This window comes from Dermacentor albipictus, unplaced genomic scaffold (assembly GCF_038994185.2).
Source record: "Dermacentor albipictus isolate Rhodes 1998 colony unplaced genomic scaffold, USDA_Dalb.pri_finalv2 scaffold_16, whole genome shotgun sequence".
Taxonomy (NCBI): domain Eukaryota; kingdom Metazoa; phylum Arthropoda; class Arachnida; order Ixodida; family Ixodidae; genus Dermacentor; species Dermacentor albipictus.
In genome coordinates, this window is record NW_027225570.1 from 4,444,716 (window position 1) to 4,467,084 (window position 22,369).

General features: G+C 48.3%; 2 protein-coding genes across 4 annotated transcripts in view; both read left to right on the plus strand.

The window, feature by feature from the left end:
- The window catches only part of LOC135920482 (USP6 N-terminal-like protein), a 236,858-nt gene that overhangs the window by 196,356 nt on the left and 18,133 nt on the right, over positions 1–22,369 (plus strand). The gene's annotated exons all lie outside the window — the stretch shown is intronic.
- On the plus strand, positions 4,201–5,256 carry LOC135920489 (uncharacterized). Its single transcript, XM_065454760.1, has one exon. It carries the CDS (start codon positions 4,201–4,203, stop codon positions 5,254–5,256), a length of 1,056 nt encoding a protein of 351 aa, XP_065310832.1.

A 22,369-nucleotide genomic window follows, 5' to 3' on the forward strand; every position in this document is an offset into this window, starting at 1 on the left:
CCTCAAACCGGCACTCTCGCACGCAGATCTGCTGGAAGCCATAGCCACCACTGCGGCAATGCTAGGCCTAACTGCTTAGACGTTCGCTATTAAGCTTCTTGCTGTTGGGTGTTGTGTTTTTCATTGAAAAAATTCTCTGCTGTCAGTAGTGGCACTGACTCCTCCTTTGTGGTCCTCGCAATTGGCTTCGAAAATTGGAAAACACTGTGCGTTGCATAACACTGGTTCCCGAAAGTGAGCTTCGCCTCTGTGCAAAAATGTTACTTGGTGATGCGTACACAAAAGCATTGCGGTGAAGCATAAGAAGTGCGGGAAGGGGCAATTGCCACGGGACACAATATGTATTCCTTAATTATACACACGTGCACCCGGTATCTCCTGTTGCAGTATGAGCGCCAATAAGCCTAATAAGTTTACCAACAGGCCTTCAGAGCTTTTTCGAATGTGCCTGTGGCAGTTTGAGCCCTTAAGGCCGGCAAAAGACATGCATTCATTTTCTCCAACTGGCCGATTTTTCGGACGTTCTCGTGGCCCCTAGAAACCAAGAAGGCGCTTCAAATTGTCCGTGGGGCAAACAAGTGGCAGAAGGAGGCCAAGAACAGAAAGGACCTACACATGGACGGAAGGAACAGGAAAGGAAGCATGGTGCGGCCGCTTTGAAGGAGCTTGAGCTCAAAAAACAGTTTTGGCTGACGCCGAGATGCTGGCGTCCCTCGTACAAACCAAAGTAAACTCTTTATAGCAGTGAAGCACAACACTGAGGCGCCGTACGCGGGTTGAGAGTATGTCAGGACAGTTGAGGTTGACTTACGAGCTGTTGTGAGAGAATCTCAATTGTGACAAAGTTTGGGCCTCATACCACTGAGCTTACTATCAGTTGATAAAATTCTTATTATTCTGTATGCGTCTCCTTTTTATTCGTATTTGAGAATGTCCGACATTAATTGCAATATTTTTAAGACATTTTATTTGCTGTGCATTTTGCTGACCCCTCCCTTCTATTCTCTTTTTGAATAAAATAAACACTACTCCTTAGTATTCAAACTAAATTAAGTCGTACTTTTAAAAAAATTTTTCCGATGCTTGTTAGAGAGTGACAGCATCAGGCGACATGGTTAGCCGTCTTGACATAAATAGTTCTGCTTCGCCCAGGGAAGTTTGCGTAGGCACTCAGGGAAAACCTGAAAAATTCTGGGAATTCGGAAATCTCAACTTGGTAGACACCCTGATAGCGCAGGCCAGGACGACCACAAGCGGAGATATTGTGTTCCCTTTAAATAATAGCATACCACGCTGTACATCTTGATTCCTAGGTACCGATGTTACTGATAGCTTGCGCCATTCTTGTTATGCCATGCTAGGAGTCTGTTGAGCACATGCAGCAACATGTTTTGTGTGCACATATATTCACAGCTTCTAGAGTCTATGATGGAGCACGTTTACCTAGGCAAGTTAATCACAGGGAACCCTGACCATGAGAAGCAAATTCACAGAAGAATAAAAACGGATTGGATCGCATACGGCAGACATCGTGAGCTCCTGACTGGGACCTTACCGTTATACAATCAGTGCATCTAGTACTATACAATCAGTGCATTTTACCAGTGCTGACATATGGGGCAGAGACCTCGAGATTGACAAAGAAGCTTGAGAACAAGTTAAGGACCGCGCAAACAGCGATGAAACGAAGAATGCTAGGCATAACTTTAAGAGACAGAAAGAGAGTGGTTTGAATCATAGAGCAAACAGGTATAGACAATATTCTAATAGACATCAAGAGAAAAAACTGGCTCTGGGCAGGTAGTGTAATGCGCAGATTAGATAATTGTTGGACCATTAGTGTGACAGAATGGGTACCAGGAGAAGGGAAGCACAGTAGAGGACAGCAGAAGACTAGGTGGCGCGATGAAATTAGGAAATTTGCGGGTGCTAGTAGAAATCGGTTGCTGCAGAACAGGGGTAATTGAAGATCACAGGGAGAGGCCTTCATCCAGCAGTGGACACAAAAAGGCTGCTGCTGCTGATGATGATATTGTAAACATTAAATTTGGTGATAAATTTCTGATATTCAATATTTCATTCCATATCTACTATTCAGCATTCGCACATGCCTACTTTAGACGTAGAATTTCATTGTAGCTACATTTCAATATAACAAAGTAATCTGCCAATTTTGTTGACTTCATTATATCAAGGTTTAATGGTATTGCGATAATGACATTTGTTCATGCATGAATTCGTCATAAAAAAAAATTTTGAAGAACTTTGTTGGTTTTCAATAAAAGGTTGTTACAGTACGAGTTAACAACAAAGAACTTTAAGGGGGGACATGGCTTGTGAGGATTATTTCCTGCATCTTATCACCAAAGCTGATGAAAATAAAGTAGCTTACATAGCTTTATTATGCTGATTCATAATATGCAGTAATTTTTCTTGTACGTCCATTAGTACAGGAGATTGACAGTGCTGCCACTCTACTGTTTCCAGAGATAATGGAAAAAAAAAAGTGCTCAGCAGAAAGTGAATATTACTGCATAGCTAGATGCTATAATGTGCAATAACTGCAATGCTGCGAAAACATTTCAAATGACATTCTAATTAGCCATTCTGCAGGAGATCAAAATTCTTTCCTTGTCCTAAGCCTACCACACAAAAAGAAAATTAATAAAATGGAAATATACATGCGCAGAAATTTGAAATTCTGCTGTCAGCACTTTGTAATATCTAGATTACACTTTCTGGTAATGAAAGAATTACTGCTCTAGCTGTTCTAGATCGTGAGATATCTCTCCGACAGTCTGGTAAAGTGACCCAAAAACATGTTTTCAGAAAAGTTAGAAAACATGCAAAACCCTATTTTATTTACAAATTTGCAGCTGGAACAACTCAGTAGGCACCAGGCATGTACAGTAGAACCCCGCTGTTACGTTCCTCACTGCTGCGTTTTCCCGGCTGCTACGTCGTTTTCATCCCGTCCCGGCATAGACTCCATAGGATCCAATGTATAAGGAACCCCACTGTTACGTAGTAGCTGTGAAAACGTTCCCGCATGATACGTCGCAACTTAGCACCCCGAACCCGCCTGGGCTAAAGTAGGCAACGCGCTCTAACCGCCATTTTGGCTTCCGACTAGATTTGGCTGGGCTTGGCCGGGCTTGGCTATAGAACTGGCTGCAAGAAGCCGCACGCCAGTTCGAGAGACTGCCACTAAGTGGCCATTCGTGAAAAAATGCTCTAACTATCATCACTGTGATTACGGTCACCGCATCGTTGTTGGACGGGTCGACTCACGGAGGAAGGAAACTCGGGAGAGGCCCTCACGTCACTCTTTGTGAAGCAAAAGTGAAACCGGAAGTTGGCATTGCTCGTGGCGTTGCTCCGCCTATTGGGCCAGCTCTCCTCTCTTGTTTACATTTCTCGCGAATCCACGCCGCGCCGCGCGCAATCGGGCTGCTCGAACGCGCGCGCTCCGCAGCAATACTAAACAATCGTTAGAAGGTTAGCATGATTACGCCAAAGAGGGCAAAATTTCCCGCGGATATTCCTTCGTCCGTTGCTATTGCCGTGGCGCAGTGACGACGAGGAGCACGAGCCGCGTGATGCTGGGGAGTGGCCAAATCCTAGCTTTGCAGAAGCCGTCGCGGCTCTGGACCTCCTCCGCAGGTACGTCGCACCTCACAGCGACGCTGACAGCAATGCGGCCTCCCAGGCTATTGAGAAATGTGTGGCGATTTCTAGCGAGCGAAAGAAACGGCAAGCCACCATTCTAGACTTTTTTAAGTCCTAAGCGCACTCTGTGGAAATAAATTGTCTATAGTTGAAGCTGCCCTTTTTTTTTTCATTCATTTTCGGAGCTTTCCTCACTGTTGCGTTTTCCCGGCTGTTACGTTTTTTTTTCCCGGTCCGGTGAAAAACGTATGAACGGGGTTCAACTGTAGTCCTGCTTGTAGAGGTCGCCACAGTTCAGCCCTGTTTGTTAGGCTGCCACGAGAGTGTGGCGCCCCCTGTGACCTGTGTGTGTGTATATATGTTTGGGCCCAATAAAGGAGAGTCATTCCCTTTTCGTCTAAGCAAGTGGCAGTACGTGTCGGTCCGTCACTACATGCCCGTGCCCCGTGGCACTAACCGCGCGACATGGTGTCAGAAGTTGCCGGATAACGCCCCCCTGCCTTAGCCCTCACCTCATAGGAAGGCACAAAGATGTCCCTCAAGACCGGCAAGCCGCCGAAACTGTACAGCGTCAACTTCCAGCCGCCGGCACCGTTCAGCTTCGCGAACCCGCCAACGTGGGCGACATGGCTCAGCCGCTACGAAGACTACGCAGCAGTTTCCGGACTGACGCGAGCGTCGGAAGACATGCAGGTACGCTCGCTACTGTACTGCATGGGCCCGGAGGCCCGCCCGCTTCTCGAGACCTTTTCGCTCGACGCCCAGCCGCTCGCTTCATACCAAACCGTTGCCACCCGCTTCACTGGGCACTTCGTGCACCCGGCAAACGAGCTTTACGAATGGTCACGGTTCCACAGACGTGTTCAGCTGCCCGACGAAAGCGTCGACACGTACTATGCAGAACTGCGCAGGATGGTTAAGCGCTGCAACTATCCGTCTGCTGCTGTCGAGGAAAGGCTCGTACGCGACCGGTTCGTCGTCGGCCTCCGCGACTCCCGTCTCTCAGACCAGCTGTGCCGGAACGCGAAGTTGACACTACAGGACGGCTGGACACAAGCCCGTCAATCCGAAGACGCCGACAGGGAACAAGCGTTGCCCCAGAACCACACCGAGCACTCTCGCGAGCTCAACCTCGACGCCACAAAAGCTAACAAGTTCCCCTTTTGTCGTCGCTCTGGCGCTAAGCCTCGTTCGCCGCAGCCGCAAGCAGAGCGCTCACGCGAGCCGTCCACATGTGAATTCTGTGGCCGCGCACCTCATCGACGTTCAGGCTGCCCAGCCCGACGCTCCGCCTGCAACTTCTGCAAAATGAAAGGTCACTTTGCCGAAGTATGCCGCTCACGGAAGTTCAAGCAGTACAAGCTCAGCTCCGTTCACCTGCACGCCGTCACGACGCCCGCCACGGCAAAGTTTGTCGACGTCACCGTTGACAACTACACAGTGCAGCTCAAGGTTGACTTCAGAGCTAAAGTATCTGCCGTTCCCAGCGACTTTCCTACGTTGCCTGACAAACTCGACCAAGTCGACACTCTGCTCACTGGCCTGGGAGGACAGCCACTACGCGTGCTGGGCTCGTATCTGGCATGACTTTGGTGGCAAGGGAAAACAAGCTGTCAGCGCCTCTACGTGATCCAGTCTCTCACTGTGCCTCTTCTGGGACTGCCAGCGCTCCAAGCCCTCCAAGTAGTTCGGTTTCTTGATCAACTCAAGACTTAAAAAGCAACGCTGCACGCCGAGCTCTTCAATGGATTGGGCACTCTCAAGGACGAATACAAAATCCGGTTGAAATTTGATGCCGTACGTTTCTCGCTAAACGTACCTTGCCGGATCCCCATCCTGCTGCTCGAGATCGTCCGCCATGAGCTGGACAATAGGCGTGATCCGTAGGGTCGACAAGCCAACACCATGGTGCTCGGGTCTCGTCGTCGTCTGGAAAGGCGATGGTTCCTACCTGCTCTGCGTCGACTTGACACAACTGAACAAGGTCATCCTCCGGGAACAACATATTCTACCAACTGTCGAGCAAGTCCTTGGCCTCCTCGGCGATGCAACAGTTTTTTCGATGCTAGACGCGACCGCAAGCTTCCACCAGGTGAAGCTCTCTAAAGACTCCCAAGAGCTTACGACATTCATCACCCCACATGGCCGATACTGCTTCTGCCGGCTCCCCTTTGCCATCACCTCCGCACCAGAGTACTTCCAAAAGCAGATGGCAAGAATCCTGGAGGGTCAAGAAGGAGTCGTCAATATGATAGATGACATTTTGGTTTTCGGACGCACCCGCCAGGAACATTACGCCAGACTGGGCCAGGTGCTATCTCGCCTTGCAAAAGCAGGTATCACATTGAACCAGGGCAAGTGTCATTTTGGGGTACCCGAGGTCTCCTTTCTCGGAGTTGTCATCTCAGCACAGGACATCAGGCCAGATCCGGGCAAGGTCAAGGCAGTCAAAGCCATAGAAGCTCCAACAGACGTCACTGGCATTAGAAGACTGCTTGGAATGGTGAATCATCTTGCCAGATTCTTGCTACACATCTTGGATGTCATGGCGCCAATCAGAGCCTTACTGAACAAGTCTGCGAGTTCGGTGTGGCAGAACAAGCAAAAGGCAGCATTCGAGAAAATCAAGGAACTCTTGACGTCAGACAGGTGTATGGCCAAGTACCACCCGTCGTATGCCACTACAGTGTCTGCAGACGAAAGCTTATTCGGACTCACCGCAGTTTTGCTACAGATGCAAGCCTCAGGAGAGCGCCACTCAGTCGCGTTCGCTTCGAGGTCAATGACCGAGACCAAGCAGCGTTACAGCCAGACTGAAAAAGAAGCTTTGGCAACGACGTGGGCTATCCAAAGGTTCAACGAGTTCGTCCGTGGCATCCCCTTCGACGTCGAGAGTGACCACCTGCCACTCGTTTCACTTCTCGGCAAGATGGAACTGGACATGTTGCCGCCTCGTATTCAGAGACTACGGCTGAAGACCATGCGATACCAGTTCCGTATGCTGCATGTGCCAGGAAAGCTGCTAGCCACAGCCGATACGTTGTCGCGCATCACCTACAAACCATCCACTCCTCTAGACACTATTGAACTTTTTGCAGCACAGGTAGTTGGCTGCATGTCGGAAGTCTTGCCACTCAGCCCTAAAGACGTGTGACAGGCACAAGAGTCCCATGGCGAGTGCAAGGCCGTCGCCTCCTACTGCCAGCATGGTTGGCCACAAAAGACCAAGATACCACTGCTCCTCTCAAAGTACGCCTTGTTATGAATGGGGGTTCAATCCCATCGCTCGTAATCCGTTGTCAAGATTGGAGTCGAGCATGAATTAGAAGGTAGCTGGCCAATGCCATCGTCCAACTTATCCACGCTGAGGACGTAGATGAAGGGAAGGACTGCTTCTCATCGAGAACGAGGAATATGGGTTTATTTACAGTATTTATATCAGTCTAACATGACTGTTTGAGAAAGTATATCAGTCTAGCATGACTGCTTGAGAGAGTGTGTCCTGGGCAGCCGCACAACAGCGGTTTTTAAACACTTGGTCCTGTCCTGATACCCAGGTGATGGAAACAGCCGTCGAAGCACCGTAGGCGAGTTGACCAGGCACCGTAGGGGAGACAACCCACCACCGTAGGGGCATTTATTCCCCGAACTGCAGCACGCCCGCCGGCTGCCCATTGTCTAGCGTCTTGGTAGGCGCGTGGGAAGAAGTCTCAGTAGATGTTCCCGCGGCTCAGTAACAATAGTTGGTCCGCCGAGCCCGTTTAGTTACAGTGGTGACTTCGTCAAACTCAGCTCCAGCGACGGAGAGTTGAGGACGCACATATTGTTGTTCACACACAGTCAACTTAGTCGCAACTGGTTGGCAAAACTTGCACTGCAGCTGGCTGTTCTTAACAGCGCCTCAATGGCCCGGAAAATCTCGACTGTCTAGCGCTAACAACCGCTGGGCAAGAAGAGAATGGCGGGTGGCCCGGGGGTGATGCCTTGGCTCGCAGCGACCACTTGTGTAATGATGTCACCGCCCCAAAACATCCAACAAGGACAGGCAACTGCAAAATGAACCCCACAACACGGCTCTGCACCGAGATGACGTACCTTGGCTCGCACTTTACACCCGCTAGGTTTCAAAGAAAACATAAGTGCAGAAACAAAACATGCTGCATTTCGCTATGCCAATTTTTGAAGCAATTTCGTGCTGACAAATTCAGCAATCATGGAAGGAATCCTGCTAAATGAGAGGGGATATTCTTGGCTTAATAAAATTAACACTAGTAACCCTAAAATTTAGGCGGGACCCTCAAACACAGAATTCAAATTAGCCTGCTCAAACCATCTGCATTGCTATGCAACTTTCCCTTTTTATATCTAACGAAGAAGTTGTACTCTTGGAGAGTGAGACTCCCATCGGAGCAAGCAGTCATTTTTGTGCGACATTTGATTGAGCCACGTCAGAGGACAGTAGTCGGTCTCGAAGATGAACTTCGCTCCGTACAAGTAACACGACAACTTCTGGGCGGCCCAAACTAAACAAGCGCATTCCTTCCCTAAAGCGCTGTAGGCTTCCTCTCTTACATTTAGTTTATGGCTGGCATAGAGGATAGGATGCTCCTTGTTATCCTCGCCGACCTGACTAAGTACCACGCCCAAACCTCTGTCGCTTGCGTCGCATTGAACTATAAATTCCTTTGTGCAGTCTGGCGCGTGAAGCACAGGACGAGAAACCAATAGCATTTTCAAACTTTGGAAAGCGTTCTCTTTGTCCTTATCCCAGTGTACGCTACTTGGTGCTCCCTTTCGGAGGGCGTCCGTTAATGGACTTGCCATTTGCGAGTAATTCGGAATGTACCGTTGATAGTACCCCACAAGTCCCAAAAATGAACGAAGGTCTGTTTTCGTGCGCGGCTGAGAAAATTCTCCATCGTAGCTATTTTCAGCTCGGCCGGTCGTCTCGTGCCCTGGCCGACAACATGGCCCAGATAAGTAAACTGCGAACAACCAAATCTACACTTTTCCACTTTCATCGTTAAGCCGGCTTCCCTCAACCGTGAGAAAACCTGTTTGAGGTGCGATACGTGTTGTTCCCAGCTGTCCGAAAAAATTGCTACATCATCCAGATATGGCAAGGCGAACTCCTGCAAGTCTTTTAGGACAATATCCATTAACTTAGAGAAGCTAAACGGCGCGTTCTTCAGCCCGAAGCTGAGTGCGAGAGGGCGAAAAGTGCCCACAGGCGAGATGAATGCGGCATAGCGGCTGGCACTTTCTGAAAGGAGAACTTGCCAGTACCCCCGCATGAGATCTATAGTTGAAATGTATTTAGCAGTGCTAACTTTTTCAATTCGTTCGTCAATGTTGGGTGTCAGGTACAGCTGATCCCTAGTGATGGCATTTAACTTCCTGTAGTCAACACATGGGCGAGGATCCTTGTTAGGGGTTTCTACCAGTATTAGCGGTGACGTGTAGTCACTCTCAGCGGGCTCAATAACTCCCAACTCTAGCATGCGCTGTATCTCTGCCTCCATAATTTCTCTATGTCTTGGAGACACCCTGTAAGGCTTTGATCTTACGGGTTCGGCTGATGTCAGCTTTATTTCATGCGTTATTAGTTCGGTTCTACTGGCCGATCGCTGAACCTGTCAATATATTCCCCTAACACCTCTTTTAGGTCCTCTAGCTGCTCAAGTCTTAGAGCGTGCGAGCTTACCGAATGTTTTACTACTTCTTCTAGGCCAATTTCAGAGTTGGAGGTCACCCTATACTCCTTAATCTTGGTACTAGTGCCATCCTGCTCTTTGATGGTATAGTTAACGACTCCGCTCCGCTCTATATATGGCTTCATCAAATTGCAGTGATATATTCTCACCTCCTTCCTGCGACCAGGCATTTTCAGAGCATAGTTAGTGTCTGAAAGTTTGTGCAACACTTTAATGGGCCCGTCCTAGTGAACTTCAAGCTTGTTCTTTCTTGAAGTTTTGAGGATCATTACCTGGTCTCCGGCGTTAAACGTACGAAGCCTTGCGTTCTTGTCGTAATAGAATTTGGCGTTCTTTTGAGCTATTCCCATGTTCTTTTCGACTAGTTCTTGGGTTGCGCTTAGCCGTTCCAGCAGATTTAGCACGTATTCAACCACTGTTGGACTCTCCCCTCTTTCCTCCCACATCTCTCTTAACATTCTCAGTGGAGAACGGAGTGTCCTCCCATACACTAGTTCTCCTGGTGAGAACCCTATCGCTTCATGTGGAACCGTTCGCAAAGCAAACACAGTTGCCGGCAGACAGTTCTCCCAGTCCTCCTTGTGCTCGTAACAGAGCGCACGCAAAACTTGCTTAAGCACTGAATTCCACCTCTCTACACTGTTTGACTTAGGGTTATAGACAGAACTGTGTATTAACTTTACCCCGCACTTTTTCAAGAATGATGAAGTCAGTGCGCTCGTGAATACTGACCCTTGATCTGCCTGAATTTCGGCTGGAAACCCAACTCGTGCAAACACTGTCAAAACAACGTCTACTACTTCAATGGAGCTGAGCTCTTTCAGAGGGATTGCTTCTGGAAACATTGTAGCCGGACACAGCATGCTAAACAAGTACCTGTAGCCCGTTTCTGTTTTTGGAATAGGCCCTACCATGTCTATTACAAGTCGTCTGAAAGGCTCTCTTATTAAGGGCACTACCTTCAGTGGAGCTTTCCATGTCTCACCTGGTTTACCAGAGCGCTGGCAGTTGTCGCATGATCTTACAAAGTTATCTACGTCTTTGAAACAGCCAGGCCAGTAGATTTCCATAAGCAATCTTTCCTTTGATTTGTTTATGCCTAGGTGGCCGGACCACCCATTTCCATGACAGAGATTCAAAAGGTCCTCCCTGTACTTAGTAGGTACGACTAAGTGATCTAAAATCCTACCCTTTCGATCTCCGTAGTGCCGATACAACAATCCTCCTCTCTCATGTATCATCATGTTGCGCCTAGCAATGCCTTCTTTGGCTGTGTGATGTAATTTAGCTAAGCTCTCATCATTCTTTTGCTCGGCTGCCAATGACTCTCTATCCACATGTAAGAGCTTATCAAAGTTCTTTGAGGCCGGTGATAATAATGACCCTGTCTTGCTTGCGATTGCGTCAGCTTGCTCTTCCTGCAGGCTTGAACTTCGACACTTTAGTGATACGCTCTGATTGAGCTGGTCAGCTGGCAGGCTCTCCTCAACTGTTTTTTGTCCCTCGGGCCTAGCTCGGATTCAGGTGTGGAATTTATCCCCTTTTCTGCTTCCGCTGGAGCAGCTTGTGCATTTTCAGCCGAAACCGACGCGATTTTACGGGCTTGGCCTCGCTTCAATGGCTGTACTATGCCCTCTCCCAGTTTAAGCCCTTTTTCACGCAGTAACTTATTCGAACGATTCGAAAAGTTTTAAGGGTACTGCAGTGACAAAAATTTGGAAACTGCAGCCTCAGTCTCTAGCTTCCCAAATGGTCCACTGATTTTGACTTTGGCCATGGGCAGACACACGCTGTGTTCTTCTACAACCTGTTTTATCCATGCTACTTCTCCGGTGAAGTCATCTACCGTTACGTAAGACGGATGGACAATGTCCATCGTGGCGGCACTGTCTGTTTGTCATTGGCTTGCAGGTCATGAAGATATGGGCTTAAAGTTCCATATTCTCGTCTTTTTCATCCACGTAGGAGAAAACTACGCTAGGCTTCCCGCAGTTTATAGCTATATGTCCCAGTTTGTGGCATTTATAATAGCGGATTGGTCTGAAAGATTCGATTTTTCTTTTCTGCTCTTTTGGTAATGTTTCCCCGTTTGATTTCTCCTCGCTCTTTTCTGAGGGCTTTTCCTCCACGTATACAGTAGAGGCTCCGGTCGTCTACTCTGCGAACCCTTTTTGAACGGAAATGGTTTCCGTGGTCCATTTCGACCGTCCCAATTTCCGTCCTCGGCGTTCAGCTTTCTACGGGTTGCGTACTCTTCGGCTAATTCAGCCGCCCTTTCCACAGTGTTTACATTCCCTCTGTCTTGCACCCACAGTTTCACAGCTTGGGGGATGGTTTTGTAAAACTGCTCTAGACACATGCATTCAATGATCATGTCTCTGCTGTTGTACGCATCCGCGCTTTTCAGCCACTCGACTAGGTTGGCCTTTAAGCCGTATGCAAACTCCGGATACCCCTCCCTATCTTTCTTGCCTATGCTCCTAAACCTTTGCCGAAAAGCTTCAGCTGAAAGGGCGTTATTTCTTCAGGAGACTAGCCTTAACTTTTGCATAATCGTATGCATCCTGTGCACTGAGTCTGGCGATTACTTCCACCACCTCACACGGCAACAGTGACAGCAACCGCTGTGGCCATGTACTTGACCGAAGTTCATCTTCTCGCAAGTCTTTTCAAAATTGCATAGGAACAAGCCTATGTCGGTCCCGACCTCAAATGGCTTTAATAGCCTGTCCATGCGGTATGATTCTGCCTCACTTGATCGTCCCAGAGCCCCTTCACTTCCTTGAGACAACTCCACAACGTTTGCAGTTCAAGTTGCATTTTTCTTGACTCGCGTTCCTCTCTCTCTCTGTTCCGTTCTTCTCTCTCTCTGTCCTGTTTCTCTCATTTTTCAGAAGTTCCAACCCCATTTCAATTTCTTCCTCACTGGCCTGTTTGGAAATTAAGTGCAATAATTCCGATTTTAGCATTTCCTTGCGTACATCTAGGCCCAGTTCCTCACCAACAATCAACAACTCGTCTCTCAGCAGTGTCCTTAACTCCATGATTGCGGCTTTACTGCCTTGATCCTGCTTGCTAAATCTAGCTAGGAAAACACAACCTAGCTAACACTGAACAATCTAGCTTCCCTACTGTTCTAAACAGAACCACAAGATGAATCCTAGAGAGTGAAAGCAAGAACCAAGCACTCACCGCAGACACAGCACCACGTCGCAAAGTCCATCTCACCGCTGTCAGCCAGTTGTTATGATTGGGGGTTCAATCCCATCGCTTGTGATCCGTTGTCAAGATTGGAGTCGGACATGAATTAGAAGGTAGCTGGCCCATGCCATCGTCCAAGTTATCCACGCTGAGGACGTTGTTGAAGGGAAGGACTGCTTCTCATCGAGAACGAGGAATATGGGTTTATTTACAGTATTTATATCCGTCTAACATGACTGTTTGAGAAAGTATATCAGTCTAGCATGACTGCTTGAGAGAGTGTGTCCTGGGCAGCCGCACAACAGCGGTTTTTAAACACTCGGTCCTGTCCTGATACCCAGGTGACGGAAACGGCCGTCGAAGCACCGTAGGCAAGTTGACCAGGCACCGTAGGGGAGACAACCCACCACCATAGGGGCATTTATTCCCCGAACTGCAGCGCGCCCGCCGGCCGCCCATTGTCTGGCGTCTTGGTCAGCGCGTGGGAAAGGGTCTCAGTAGACGTTCCCGCGGCTCAGTAACAATAGTTGGTCCGCCGAGCCCGTTTAGTTACAGTGGTGACTTCGTCAAACTCAGCTCCAGCGATGGAGAGTTGAGGACGCACATATTGTTGTTCACATACAGTCGACTTAGTCACGCCGTGGCTAGAGGTGTGCGGCGACGCTCCAGGAAAGTTGCCGCCACAGTCGCAACTGGTTCGCAAAACTTGCACTGCAGCTGGCCGTTCTTAACAGCCTCTGTGACAGAGGAGCTCTTTGTCTGTGACGGTGTTCTGCTGAAAGGCGCTCGGATAGTCATCCCATCGTCCCTTTGACCGGCGGCCTTGACGCTGTTGCACGAAGGTCATCAGGGCATCAACAGGACCAAAGCCCTAGCTTGGGAGTCAGTTTGGTGGCCCGGTATCTCAAAAGACATCGCCTCTCTCGTCGCCAACTGTGAACAGTGCGCTTCCACCCGCGTGAACTTTGCCGAGGCCTTGCTCTTCACGGCCCTACCTGGACATCCCTGGGAATTCCTTGGAATGGACTTGTTCGACCTCAACGGCCAGACGTTCATCCTGGTGGTGGACTCTCACTCAAGGTTCCCTGAGGTGGTGACCCCGAGGAGCACGACAGCTCAGGCAGTCATTGACACTCTCAAATCCATCTTTGCCTGTCATGAAATCCCGCAAGAAGTCGGGTCAGACAACGGTCCACCGTTCTCGTCTCAAGAGTTCGCGGCGTTTGCAGCGTCATATGGCTTTAACCACGGGACCAGCAGTCCACACTACGCTCAGTAGAACGGAGAGGCGGAGAGGATGGTGCGTACAATCAAGGACCTGTTACGCAAGTCAAAGGATCCTCATCTTGCTCTGCTCAGCTATCGGGATACTCCAGGAGTCTACGGCTTTAGTCCAGCCCAGCTGTTGATGGGACGTCAACTCAGAACCAGAGTCCCAAAGCAAGACTCCCAGCTACATCCCAACTGGCTGCCAATGAAAGGTGTCGTCGCCAAGGATATGGCTTACAAGCAGAAGCAGGCCAACAACTACAACAGGCAGCATGGAGCTCGAGACTTACCGCCACTCCAAACAAGTCGGCATGTCTGGGTGCGACCTGATCAAGTGCAGGCTACGGTCCTCAGTCCGGGGCAAAGACCAAGAAGCTATGTGGTCGAAACAGAGCGAGGTGGCACCCTACAGTGCAACTGGCGTCACCTAGTGCCTTTTGGGCCTACTGCCTCCGGAGAGGAACCACCACCACTGCAGCAAGTTCGCTGTCAGGAACCTCAGCCTGCCAACATCGTGGAATCTACGGTCCCCCTCGGACGGTCTGTGCAACAGTCCCCTGCAGTCGGGGACCGCAGTGACGGTGTGACACGAACACGTTACGGCCGGCCTGTTGTTCCGCCGCGCCGTTTGAACTTCTGAAACTTTCTGATGTGTTTGGCTTCCTGAGTCCCTCCCGTCTGACCTTCAAAGCTTCAAGGGGGGAGATGTAGAGGTCGCCACAGTGCAACCCGGTTTGTTAGGCTGCCACCAGAGTGTGGCGCACCCTGTGACCTGTGTGTGTGTATATATGTACGGACCCAATAAAGGAGGGTCATTCCCTTTTCGTCTAAGCAAGTGACGGTACGTGGCGGTCCGTCCCTGCATGCCCGTGCCCCGTGGCACCAACCACGCGACACTGCTGACTCCCAGCCCCTGTGTGCTGCCTTTTGAGGGGCTGGCACAAGTTTTCTGACACTTTTCACTTCTTGGCTGATGCTGCCATTCGACGCCTATCTTTCTCGGCCATGTGGGTGCGACTTTGCTGGCTTGGATTTTGACATAGTTCATTTATTATGTCCTTTGAGGCCCTTGCATTGCCTGCATTGAACTTTATTACTGCCCCTGCCACAGCAGCCTCCACCATGAACAAATAATCGGGCTGGTCTTTTGGCGCCAGTGCCTAGATCATCGAATGCAGGCTTTCGTTGTTATTTTGCGTTTTACCACGCTGGCAACGTTGCAGCAGTTTCTTGTCTGAAAGACGTTCATATATGGGATGTAAAGCCTGACACACATGAGGAGGTAGCTTTCGAAGGTGGTTTGGAACCGGCTCACCCTTGGCCACTGCAGTATTTTGCTTGCACCAGGAGTTTGGGCTTGATGGACAAAGAGTGTGATTAGCCACATCATCGTTTGATGTAATGTCATGATATGTGACCATCACTGCATTTTGAGTGGCATCTACTTCTTTTTTGTGGGTCTTCAGAGCCCATCCATAGTATGAGGTTAACTTGGAGATCAAGTCTGATTTTTGAGAATACTTTTCATATATAAGCTCAGTTCTGAATGAAAAAAAAAGAATTTACCCATACAGTGCGGAGTGCGCAGTCAACGACCGTGTGCTCGGCACGGTATTCAACGACGCTCCGAACCTAGCCCGGAAACCACTGCTCGCCTGGCAACCCATTCCTTCATCGACGTCATCAATCACCGGACCCGCCCACCCAGCATATATACCGCGACCCGCCACAGATCACCTGGGGCACGACACCGCACGCTGCACCATGCTCAACCCGCTGCTGACATTACAGGTTCTGCTGTTCTGGCTGCCTGCTGCTGAATGCCCCTTCCCTCAAGTCCCGTCAACCGTTCACAGTGCGGAGTGCGCAGTCAACGACCGTGTGCTCGGCACGGTATTCAACGACGCTCCGAACCTAGCCCGGAAACCACTGCTCGCCTGGCAACCCATTCCTTCATCGACGTCATCAATCACCGGACCCGCCCACCCAGCATATATACCGCGACCCGCCACAGATCACCTGGGGCACGACACCGCACGCTGCACCATGCTCAACCCGCTGCTGACATTACAGGTTGGTTACCTGAACAATTCCATTGAATGCAAAAGTAGCAACCGCTGCCTTTTAGCGGTGTCTTGCCCCTATGTGATCAAGTGGCGTAGCGCTGTGCAAATGTGTTGTGACTGTATATTATCCCACCTGTTATCCCAACTGATGTTATACCTATCAGGCGACGTAGAGCTCAACCCAGGACCGCCGACATTATTTGATAATTCATCCGTTCTAGAAGCCCTCAAACGCCTTGAGGACACACAAGTCAGCTTATCAAATGAGCTAAAAGAATTGAAGGCTACGCAAGACAACCACGAAAAGCTTATATCCGAACTGAACAACCGCATTTCTTTGTTGGAATTTGCTCATAAGAAAGAATCAGCAAATTCGAAAATAGAAGAAACCAACGAAATAAAACGAGAGCTTGCAGTCCTTCAGGCCGCCAATATTGACGCAAACAATCGTATGCGAAGAAACAACTTACTTTTTTTTGGCCTTAAGGACTGCGAAAAAGAAAGTTGGGAAGAATCCGAAAAACAGGTACGAGCCCTTTGCTCTACTGAGCTCGGTGTGGAACTAGACACTGGTAGTATAGAACGTGCACATCGACTCGGAAAATACTGTACGGATAAACAGCGCCCAATCATTATTAAATTAGCTCATTTTAAAACAAAAGAAAACATTCTGTCGTGTGGGCCCAAACTTAAAAACACGGTCTACGCAATCAGAGATTTTGCGCCTGAAACTCTCCTTGCTCGTTCCAAACTTCTGCAGTTCATCCGCCCCAAAAAATGTGCCTTCAAACTACGACTTGATAAGCTGCATGTTGGAAAACAGTGCTTTACGTACAACCCCACTACTGACACGGTGACAGAATGTACGGCACGTGTTCCCAACGCTGACAGTAATGAATGACGTGCAACGAATCATGTTCACAACAGACGTCCTCCATCTTACCTCGACATCCATATCGCATTTACCAACATAAGGAGCGTAATTCCAAAGCGTGACCAGCTTCTTAGCTTCATCGACGACATTGACGCGCACATTATCATTCTAACTGAAACCTGGCTAACTGAAGATATCCTCGATAACGAAGTCCTTCCCGCTAATCTTAACTTCACTATGTACCGTCGCGATCGGAGCAACCGCAGAGGGGGCGGTGTTCTAATAGCTGTAAAAAATACATTGTCATCATCCTTAGTATACCACGACGACGTACTCGAATTATCATGGGTTTGTGTTCATACCTCATCTGTGAAAGCTATAATTGGCATTTGTTACCGGCCACCCGATTGTGGGACATTTTTCATCAACTCACTCTACCGTAGTTTAGCGTGTATCAGGGATAATTTCCCCAAATCACCTCTTTTTCTATTTGGCGATTTTAATTTCCCCCAGATTAACTGGCCTCTACTTAGCGTACCTGGTAAATCGCAGTCCAGTGAGCCCAAGCAATTCCTCGATCTAACCCTTGATTTCAGTCTCCATCAAGCCATAACACTTCCGACGAGAGGGAATAACACCCTTGATCTCTTGCTGACTTGCAGTCCTGAAGACATTAAGGGTGTAACGGCTCTTCCTGGACTAAGTGATCATGCACTTCTACACATTTCCATATCATTACTGCTGAAAGTTAGATCAACCGCCGAAAAGATAATCTTCAATTACAATAAAGCGAACTTCGATGCCATCAACGCGGAACTTACACGGTTTTATGAGCATTTCCGCGAGTCTTATCTATCCAGAACAGTTAACCATAACTGGGAATTATACAAAACCGCAATGATAAACCTCAGAAACAAATACATTCCAAAAATAAATATTAGGTCCGATCATAGCAATGAGTGGTTTACCGTAAGCCTGAAACGTCTCCTAAACAAGAAAAAGCGCCTTTATCGATCAGCGAAGAAATCTAACTCCCCTACTACATGGGACCGATATCATCAATGTACAAAAACGTACATTGAAAACTTAGCTGCTGCAAAAAATAAATTCTTTTCCATCGATCTACATAGAATCCTACAGGCGAATCCCAACAAATTCTGGCGCATTCTATCCCCTAGGTCTCGCCCGAACCAAATAGCGCTTATGGGAACTAATGGAGAACCAGTCGAACCAGATCAGTGTGCCAGCGTTTTGAACCACTATTTCGTCTCGGTGTTCTCTCCTGTAAGCAACTCTACCGCCATAACTTCACCAGAATCCTCATCAGTGACGATGCCTACGATCCAGGTTGATACTAATGGTATCAGCAACCTTATTTCTTCTCTAAAACTGTCGTCGTCAGCAGGTTGTGATCATATCAATAGTAAACTACTAAAAAACACATCAACGACTTCGGCTCAGATACTACAATTGATCTTTACCCAGTCTTTACAATCCGAGGAAGTTCCGGATGATTGGAAAATTGCCCAAATCATCCCAGTTTTCAAATCCGGTGACCGCAAATTAGCCTCTAATTACCGTCCTATTTCCCTAACCAGTGTGCCATCAAAATTACTCGAACACATTATATCCACAAACCTAATGACACATCTTGAATCTAACAACTTTTTTTATTCGCACCAGCATGGTTTTAGGAAACACCTTTCATGTGAAACACAGCTTGCAGAGTTCATACACGATTTGCTCGAATCCATGGATGCCAATCTCCAAATAGATGCTATATTCCTCGATTACTCCAAAGCATTTGATCGGGTCCCACACAATCATTTACTACAAAAACTTTCATCACTAGGAATACCCGTCAACCTAATCCGTTGGATCGAAAATTTTCTTTCAGGTCGCAAGCAGTTCACTTCTACAAATGATAGCCACTCTCCCCTTTCCAATGTAACATCGGGAGTCCCTCAGGGCGCCGGCCTGTCACCACTACTATTCCTAATTTACATTAATGACCTCCCTTGCAATATAAAATCCGAATTACGGCTTTTTGCCGATGATTGCGTCATATACAGAGTGATTAGGGCAACCAGCGATTCATCTCTTCTTCAGTCCGATCTTGACACTGTCTCCTCTTGGTGCGATAAATCCCTCCTCTCCTTAAACATTAACAAATGCAAATCCATGTCTTTCACCAGAAAACGCACCGTGAATCTGCACCAATACAGTATTGGCTCATTTTCCATTGATTCCGCATTATCCTACAGATATCTTGGCCTCCATCTAACACCATCTCTATCATGGGTAACTCACGTTCAAAACATCTGCGCTACAGCCTCTCGCACACTCGGATACCTGCGCCGTAACTTGAAGGCCGCATCCCCCGACATAAAAAAACTAGCATATCTAACATTCATTCGCCCAAAACTTGAATATGCCTCATCCATATGGCACCCATCACAAGCGTACCTCGCCGCTGACCTTGAAGCCGTGCAGAATCGCGCCGTCCGATTTATATCATCATGCTATTCAAGAAAAACCAGTATTACCGCGCTGAAACACTCCCTGGCCATCCCATCACTCGAGTCACGCCACATTATATCTCGCCTCTGTCTTCTTCATCATTTCTACTATCACCCACGCACGAGACACGAAAAGCTGCAACCCCCGCACAGGACGTCTAGCCGCCTAAGCCATGACCATAGCATCGCACGCATCAACTGTCGCACCTTAGCTTTAAAGTCATCATTTTTTCCGGACGCGATAGCACTATGGAATGGCCTGCCAAATACCATCGCATCATGCACTAACCGCAAAACATTCCGGGATAAACTAAACGACCATTTTTCATGAGGGCCAAAGGTTCCTGTCATATTCAATTCGGCACTCTGAACAGCTGATTATTTTCTATTTTTACTTCTTTCCCTTGTGATTCCTTTTTCACTGTATTTTTCTCGTGTATTCATTGAGTGTTTCATATATATATACCTATATTTTTTCTTTTTTTTCTCGTGTTTCAATCCCGTGAATTTTACTTTGCATTGTATACGCGTGACAAGAACATTTTACTGTTACATACTCTTTTTTTGTTATTGTTCTCTTTTGTCAAAAAAAAATTTTGTTCTCTTTGACTTTGATTTTGCTCCCCCCTTATGTAATGCCTTCGGGCCTTTAAGGGAAAAATAAATGAAATGAAATGAAAGAAACAATCCGTGTACTTATACGGCTGCTAACACGTTCTCTTAAATCAATTTTCTTTTCGGCATTCTTTAATTGCAGCCCATCGCGGCAGCTTCACGTGCATGCTAGCGCGAGCAAATGCCGCTGTCACGCTGCGAAGTATAGAGGGAAATGCGCGCAGTAATAAATTTTAGTAACCGGACTTCGTGCGTAGCTTCCACAGCATTGCACCTGAGGTATGAACTGGAGTATAGGCTTGCCTAGTGACATTCGACGTACCATTGCATTTATCATGTTTACCACACGGCGGTGCTAAAACTGCCTAATATCTTTATGTCAACACTAGCATGGAGCGCGCATACCGATTCTTGATCGAGCCACAATCGCAAAGTCGTCGAACCATATTCTGAATATTGCGCATATAATCCCCCTGGCCATCTCGATCTGGATGTGTATGAAAAGCAACTTTATGACTGTACCTCGCAGCACTGCATGTGCGCGCTTTGAAATGCGGCACTAACGTTCGCGATCGTTTATCCATGCTCAGAAAACCACGGGACTTTAGACAAGCAGCGGCAAGGTGCTTGACATCGCGGAATTGTACCCGTGTTTACAATCTAATGAGAAGTTAGTGCTTCCGCATTCTTCCAGCAGCAAGTTCCCAGTGACACTTTAGCGCATTTTTTCTCCCGTCATTGGAACGTGCAGCTACATGAAAAAAAAAAAGCATACGTAACAGCTAAGATTTCCAACGCGCAAGAAGGTGCACACATCGCTCTCGCTTTTGGCACACTCAACATCGTCGTTGCTGCCGTTGCCGCCATCGTTTTCCGTATCGGCTGTCGGTTCAAACATGTACGGCGAAAATACAAGCTGTCCAAGACAGCGAGAACGTTCCATAATGCTTACAACTCAGCTATGAAGCCAGAACAGAACAGCGTGCTACTCTCTGAAACGGCGGCGCCGACCGGCGACTGCCGCCATTGACGTCGCAGCGGCTCCGACCAATCACGGGCAACAGCGGCGTTCGCGCGATACCCTTAGGCGCTGGTGCGCGTTTTCATGAAAAAACAGCCGCTTGCGCTTGTTTCCGCTCTTTTTGAACGAGATATTCATGTTCAGGGGACTCAAAACTGTAGAATGCCGCAGAGAACTCATTTTTTTCGAAAAGTGTTTCAGCTTCTCTTTAAGCAATTTCTGTGCTGGGTGCGAGTCGGGGCCTAAGGAGAGTGACCCTTCCTATGGAGCCTGGAAGAATGGCCACAAGTGTCAGAAGAACACTAATAAGAAAGCTGGGGAGATGGAGTTGGAAGCTGCCCTCATCCTTTTCAGGCGATCATTGGAGCAGCACAGTCTGCGGTATACAATGGTACTTTGTAACGGGGACAGCCGCAGTTATCTCGCTTTACAAGATGATGAAGTGTATGGGTATACTGTATCCCAATTGAAAAAGAGGACTGCGTGAATCACGTGCAAAAGCGCATGGGGACGGCTTTGCGCAACTTGGTGGCAAAACACAGAGGCCCTGGACATGAGTCTTGAGACACCAAAACAAAAATGGAAGCCGGCGGAGCAAGCCGAACTCAATTCATTTTTCTTCTCACAAGTACATTACGTGCATTGAAACAGTTTCTTCCATATCAGTAATGAATATTATCGACCTCCTCTATTGACCTTCACTCCGGCTACTGGCAGATTGCCATGGATGATCTCGACCACGAGAAGACTGTTTTTGTAACACCCGACGGTCTTTATCAATTCAAAGTGATGCCATTCGATCTATGTAACGCTCCTGCCACTTTTGAATGCATGATGGACTCCCTTCTTCACGGTTTCAAATGGTCCACGTGCCCGTGCTACTTGGACAACGTTATAGTATTCTCCCCAACATTCGCTACCCACCTCGAGCGCCTCTCAGCAGTGCTGGACGTTTTTCGTAGAGCCGGTCTGCAACTCAACGCATTAAAGTGCCAATTTGGCCGTCACCAGGTTACCGTCCTTGAACATCTCGTTGACACAAACGGAGTGCGACCGAACCCAGGCAAGATCCATGCTGTCACGCTCTTCCCTGTTCCGAAGTGTGTCAAGAATGTACGCAGCTTCATCGGCCATTGTTTGAACTTCCGCCGTTCCGTGAAAAATTTCATCGCCATAGCACGACCACTAAGCGAGCTTTTGAATAAAGACGCCCCTTTCCAGTAGGGCGATAATGAGGCCTCTGCACTCTTGCGTCTAATCTACCTTCTCACAACTCCTCCCGTTCTGGCCCATTTCGATCCTTCTGCGCCTACCACCGAAGTCCGTACTGATGGCAGCAGTCACGCAATTGGCGCAGTACTGTCACAACGCCAGCGCGGCCACGACCGTGTTTTCGCTTACGCCAGCAGGCTCCTCTCACC

Excerpts from the sequence above, each read along its gene's own strand:
- LOC135920489 (XM_065454760.1), top strand. The coding sequence starts at position 4,201 with ATGTCCCTCAAGACCGGCAAGCCGCCGAAACTGTACAGCGTCAACTTC.